Source organism: Drosophila miranda (genome assembly GCF_003369915.1).
Source record: "Drosophila miranda strain MSH22 chromosome Y unlocalized genomic scaffold, D.miranda_PacBio2.1 Contig_Y2_pilon, whole genome shotgun sequence".
Classification (NCBI taxonomy): domain Eukaryota; kingdom Metazoa; phylum Arthropoda; class Insecta; order Diptera; family Drosophilidae; genus Drosophila; species Drosophila miranda.
Window position 1 is genome coordinate 3,422,226 of NW_022881614.1, and position 6,231 is coordinate 3,428,456.

Sequence of the window (6,231 nt, forward strand, 5' to 3'; positions counted from 1 at the left end):
TTGTCGTTTATAAATTTTCTTTTCGTTTCGGGTTTGTCTTACTGTGAAATTGTGTCAACACGGCCGCCATGCGATTGTCTGGCGGTACGGTCCACCCATCATCCTCAGCCGAGCTGCCCCCTCTGGCAGTCCCTTTGCCCTCAGCGCGTGTCTCAGCTGTCGCGTCTGGCAGCCCGAAATGCATTGCCTTGTCTTGGTTGTCGCATCAGAGGAAAAGCCACAAGAAAACTGTGTCTCCCTCTCTGCCTGTCTCTTATTGGCCTCTTATGTGCCTGTCTATGCGTGTGTGTGTGATTGTGTGGCCGCCTAAATATGGCCGACATTTTATTAGATATTTTTTGGCAAAGCTCTTCGCATTGTTTTTGGGCCAATTACGGTTTGTCGGCTGTTTTATAAATATTATACACAATTTGATAAAATTAGGGAAAATTTAGGGGTTTCGGTTTTATGTTTTGAAAAAGCCCTCTTGAAAATGAAAGAATGTTTATGTTTCTTTGTATATTGTAAATGTTATTTAATTTATTTAGAGTTGCTTTACAGTTTGCGTTTGTTGGTTGCTTGTTGTATGTATGTATATTTAATTTACGAATTTATAAATTAAAATGAGAACATTGCGTTAGCCTTACAAGCTAATAGCATTCATATCTTCCGCGCTCACAGCAGCCACGGATCAGATTTTCCGTATTCTCATCGCATTCGCTAGATTACTGTTAGTACCGGGTAGGGTTATGCGCAGGGGCTGGGGTAGGGGTAGTGAGTGGGCGGAGGTTTCTTTTTGGGAAAAGGCTTACGATCTAGAGATTTGCTAATGTTGGATCAGTGTTTAAAGCAGGGCCTGGGCGTGGCATAAAGCATGAAGGCGCAAGCCGCACACCATTCAAGAAATGTACAAAATTACAATAATAAAAATATGATTTGTGTTTTTTGTTTGTTTTTTTTGTTTTGTTTCTTCTGTATAAATAGTTTTAATTTTTTGTATTATCCTGCGCGTTTTTACATAAATATTTTCAACATTTTTCTTTGGCTTAACTTTATGATAATATGCATAGATATATATTTATAGATGTACGAAATATATGTTACAGTCGTTAAATTTAAGTACAAAAATATTTAATTGTAACTCGATAAGCAGAGATAACAAGGAGGAGGGAACGAGGAGAGGAAAATGTACAAAGAAATGCCCCACAGGGTGGGTCAGAGAAGGAAGAAGAGGTAAAGAAGAATGCAGAATGCAGAAGTTGATGAATAGTAGCAAAAAGGAAAATGTTTCTTACATGCTACCCACACAGCATTTTAAATCTTTGATATGGCGACACAGACACACTCACTCACTCATTCCTCATTCATTCATTCACACTCAGACTCATTCACAACACACACTCACGGCTACAGTGAGTGCTCGTTGGTGTTGAGGAAGCTCCGACAGACGCGACTCACGTCGGGATTGGCATGGTTCATCAGCTGCATGTAGATCTGTTTGTGCAGCTGCAAGTCGTTGGTCATCTCCCCCAGCTGCCGGATGAGAGCGTCCTTCTCCTTGAGCAGGCTCTTCACGCGCTCCTCTACCTCCCGCGACCGGACTTTGGCCTTCTCGCGACTCTTGCGCACCGCGATGTTGTTGCGTTCTCGCCGACGCCGGTACTCCTCGGTGCCCTTGTCCACGTGCTTGTTTCCGTGCTTCCGGTGGTGCTGGAGATTACTGTGCTGCTTCAACAGGTGCTGGGCCCCGGCGGCGGCCGCCAGGTGTGGCAGGTTGTGGTGTGCCAGCACATTGGCTGTGGTCAGATTCGTGAACTGGCTGCCATTTACGGGTCCGCTGCTACCGTTGCTGCCATTGCTGCTGCTGTGGTTCGGGGTAGTGCTGCCGTTGAGGGTGCCGCTGTTACTGTTGCCGGATATTCCGTTCCCTGCGGACCCGTACCCGTTGTACAGCCCATTGCCATTGGACATGAAGGCGGCGGCCGCGTTGCTTGCCTGCTGGCTGGCCGCTTCCTGCAGGTGGCGACGATACTCGGGGTCGATGGGCTCCTCCTTGATCGTGCTGGAGTCGGAGCCCACGGAGCTGTTCTCGTCGCTGGAATTGTTGTAGGTGGCGTGCACGGGCTGTGGCATGTACGCCAGTGCCCCGCCCCGCCCGTAACCGTGCTGATTCCTCAGCGGATGTTGCTGCAACACCTTGGCTGCGGCGCTGACCATTCCATTGGGCGGCAGGGTGGCGGAGAGTCCGCCCGGACTGGTTACCATGTCGCTGAAGATTCCCAGCGTCTCCGTGTCCCGGAACTGGTGTTCTATCAGGTGCTGCAGGTCCAGGGTAATCTCTTGGGTCGTCAGCTCGTCGAGGTCCGTCTGTGTGGTGTACTGTTGCAGCATTTGCTTCTGCAGCAAGTTGTTCACATTGTTGTTTACGCTGTTGCTGTTGTTGTTGTTGCCGTTGAGGGCCGCCTGTTGCATTTGGTGCATGGCATGCTGCTTCACAAGGAGTGCCGCATCCTGGGACGTATTGTTGTTGGCATCCGTTGTCTGCTGCTGGTGTTGAGGATTTTGTTGCTGCTGCTGTTGAGTATTTTGTTGCTGCTGCTGCTGTTGCTGGGCAGTGGACATCGCCGTCAGTGTGATCTGGCCGATGGTTGCCTGCTGGGGGGGCGGCTTCTTGAGGTCCAGCTGGGCCAGCGTCTGCACGGCATCGGCGTACATCTGTGGCGATTCCATGTTCAGCATTTTTAGTTGCCCGAATGAGGGTAGAATGTTGATGCCTTTTTGCCCGATAATTTTGATTGATTTTAGGCGAAAGTTTTGTTGGGGAATTTATGGTTGTTTTTTTTTCTGTTTGTTGGCTCTAAGTCCTAAACCATTGCACTGAGGTAAGTTTGTCTTTGGAAATGTTTCTTTTTTATCTCACAAATTGGTAAATTTTGTCATTTTTTGCCGCTTAAATGTTCACTGCAGCCACGCATTTTTGTATTGTTGTTTGCTTGTTGTTGTAATCGTTGTTAACACTGCACTTCTCCGGCCGCACGCGCTCGAACGACTGAAGTGCCACCGCAATGATGCAACAGATTTTATACGAGGCGGCCCGACGCGACTCTGCTTTGGTAGTAGAAGGCAGGCAGGCAGCAGGCAAAGGCAAGCTGCTGAAGAACCGTTAGGCTGTCTGGGCCCCCAGAGAGCGAAGAGACAGGAAGACAGACAGAGAGAGAAAGAGGGAGCTTTTCTTGGCGTTTTCCTGTCCGTTAGAGCGAGCAGCGCGTCCGTCGCTTACAATTGGTAAATTGTAACTGTGACAAAATGCGAACGCGGCACAGTGAAAAAGTCTTTGGCGCAGGCCAAGCAGCAGCAGCAGAAGGCAGCAGCAGCAGCGCCAAAGAAAATGAGAAGCAAACGACGACGCCAGCGACGAAGCCGAAGCACAGCGCGCATGTAACAAACACAGACACACACACACACACACACACCACAGCCACAGACGAAAATGCTCCACGCCATAAAAGCCCCAAAAATGACGTCGTCGTCGTTACTGCTGCTTGAGCGTCGGTCGGCTGCGCTGCTTTTACAGCAACTACCTGTGGATGAGCGTCCAAAGAGATTCGGCCAAAGAGAGGAGAGAAACGACCGACTGACTGTCTGCGGGACATGTAAAAAGCAAAAGTTTTTCCCAATCACTTTTACTCTCAATAAGAGAGGGGGATCCAACTGAACTGCAAGCAATTTACTTACCAGACAAGTTTCTGCTCCCTGCCTTCTGCTGCGACTGAGTGCAGGGAGAAAAGCCAACTGCTGTGCAGAGTGTAAACGATGAGAAGCGAATAATTAAATATTTTTCTAAGTATTTTGAATATGAAATAGAAGGTGCATTCTGTATAAGCTCAAATAAAGGCACATCTGACGTATCAGTTTGGCTTTTTTGCATTGCTATGCGGCATGACGTCACAAAATTCGCATGCAGGCAGTCAACAACGAAAGAAAACAAGAGAGGAGAAAGCTCTCGGTAGTCGAGGCTTTGATACCCTTTCAGCTATAAACATTTCAAGATACGATACATAAGCATCAGCTTCCTATCCCATGGTTCACATTTTCTACTGAGTCCACCAAATAAAAGTGCAGAAGGACAGACAGACGGACATTCTTAGGATAGTACTAGATGATGATGAGCGTACGTACATACATTTTATATAGTCGGATATACCTCCTTTTATATCTAGGGTATACAAAAAGAGCGCCAGCTTTGGCACTGAATACACTGCCAGCGTGTTGTCTCTCTTCTCTCGCTTTCATTTTCGTTTGCTTTGGTAGAAACAAACAATAACAAAATCACGCCCGCATAAACCGGCATTCCCTCTCACTCTCCCAGAAGGGCCTCCCTTCTCGCACTCTTTGATTTCTGCCTAGACTTTTGCCTCAGAACAAGTTCGTGAAGAGCTGCATTCCGGGTGGATTTAGTTTGGCGCGCATGCGTGACTGCTCGGACGGAGGCGTCGCGTCGCAACGCATCAGAGAGCTTTCACGTAATATCGTCCGCAGTGCTTTTCTTGTTGCTTTTGCGTCTTATTAAAATTAAAATCATGTTATGAAATTCATAAAAATTAGCACGCCTCGTAGTTTTCTTTATTTAAATGCAGCGATTTGTAAAAGTTGTCTTTGCTCTGTCGCTGGCTCTCCCTCTCTTTGAATCACTCCCTTTCTCTCTCTGTCTCTCTCTCTTTCTCTTTCTACGACTCTCTCCTTTTCCGTTTTCTTTGATTTAGGTCAAGTTGTCGTTTACTTTTTGAAGGTGTGTGCGCTGCTCTCCGTTGCCCCTTTGTTTATTCGGATTTTATTAATCATACGCCCCGTGCGCGGTTGTACGATAAGAGCAGATGCCGATGGCGTTGGCGATGTCGATGACAGTACCGCTCTTCAGCGTTGATTCCCCAGCCCCAGCCCCAGCCCCAGCCCCAGCCGCAGACCCTTCCTTATCAGTCAAATGATAACCCATCTGATATATCGATATCGATGACTACATCAAAGGAGATTGTGCAAATTTCACTGCCGCTGCAGCCGCTTCCTTGTGCTTGTTGCACAAATGCGTTGCCCTCGACACTGCACCCTTATTGTTCAAAGGCGTTGCATTGTGCCCCTGTTGCCCAATCATTGATCAGTTGTCGATGCCTGCTTATCAATTGCGGCCACTGACGAAATGCCATATGTAGATGGGGCAAGATGGCCTTATCCCAGCTGATAATTGAGTTCTTTGATTGGGAAAGTATGGTTAATAAAACAAAAGAAAATGTGAGTTAGTTAAAATTAACGTGATGTTATTCTATCCATTTAAATAATAAACAAAATAAATCAATTTGTTTCTGGAAAAGAATTTTCTTCCGGAAATCAATGAAAATAATGATTAGATTAGGGTTTGGTAATTCTCGCCGATTTATTTAATCAAAGGCATTTTATGCAACAAATAAAGATAAAAAAATGAAGAAATAAGTCAAAGCCTTTTAGGCATCTCTCTGCAGAGGTAACCTATTCCCACGGGCCCTCCAGTTCTTCTATATCAACTACGACCACGCGCTATGCACAACAACCTTAGCCACTTTTTTTTTGTATTTTGGCAAACGGCTGATAAGACTAGACGGCCAAAACTAACGAATTCGCGTTAACAAAACAAATACTACTGCCTGACGCGAATCAAGTATGGGAGAGCGGTGAATCGCGTTCATTGCACCCGAAAAAGAGTTATCTGCCACACGCAAAAATCACACAGATATAATATTTATAAATATGGTCATAATTGAGAGCTATGGGAAGTGATTTCTACGGGAAATTCCCCACTCTTGTATGTAGGGGTACAATATGCCTAGAAAGCATATAAGAAAGGTGCTTCCATCTGGTCCCATCTGTCCCGAGGAGGGAATTTTTTGGCTTTTTTTTATACCCGATACTCAAAATGAGTATTGGGGTATATTAGATTTGTGGTAAAAGTGGATGTGTGTAACGTCCAGAAGGAATCGCTTCCGACCCCATAAAGTATATATATTCTTGATCAGCATCAATAGCCGAGTCGATTGAGCCCTGTCTGTCTGTCCGTCTGTCCGTCCGTCCGTACGTCCGTCCGTCCGTCCGTCCGTCCCCTTCAGCGCCTAGTGCTCAAAGACTATAAGAGCTAGAGCAACGATGTTTTGGATACAGACTTCTGTGATATGTCACTGCTACAAACATATTTCAAAACTTCGCCCCGCCCACTTCCGCCCCCAC

The 6,231-nt window shown here is 46.4% G+C and overlaps 1 protein-coding gene across 1 annotated transcript; it reads right to left on the reverse strand.

Annotated features, from left to right (window-relative positions):
• Positions 1-508: 508 nt before the first annotated feature.
• Positions 509-3,268, reverse strand: LOC117194103 (CCAAT/enhancer-binding protein-like). The gene has a single exon (XM_033398744.1). The coding sequence runs from the start codon at positions 2,716-2,718 to the stop codon at positions 1,387-1,389; it is 1,332 nt and encodes a 443-aa protein (XP_033254635.1). The 5' UTR covers positions 2,719-3,268; the 3' UTR covers positions 509-1,386.
• Positions 3,269-6,231: the final 2,963 nt, after the last annotated feature.

What these genes read in the sequence shown, in the direction of transcription:
- LOC117194103 (XM_033398744.1), bottom strand. Translation starts at nt 2,718, where the DNA reads ATGCTGAACATGGAATCGCCACAGATGTACGCCGATGCCGTGCAGACG.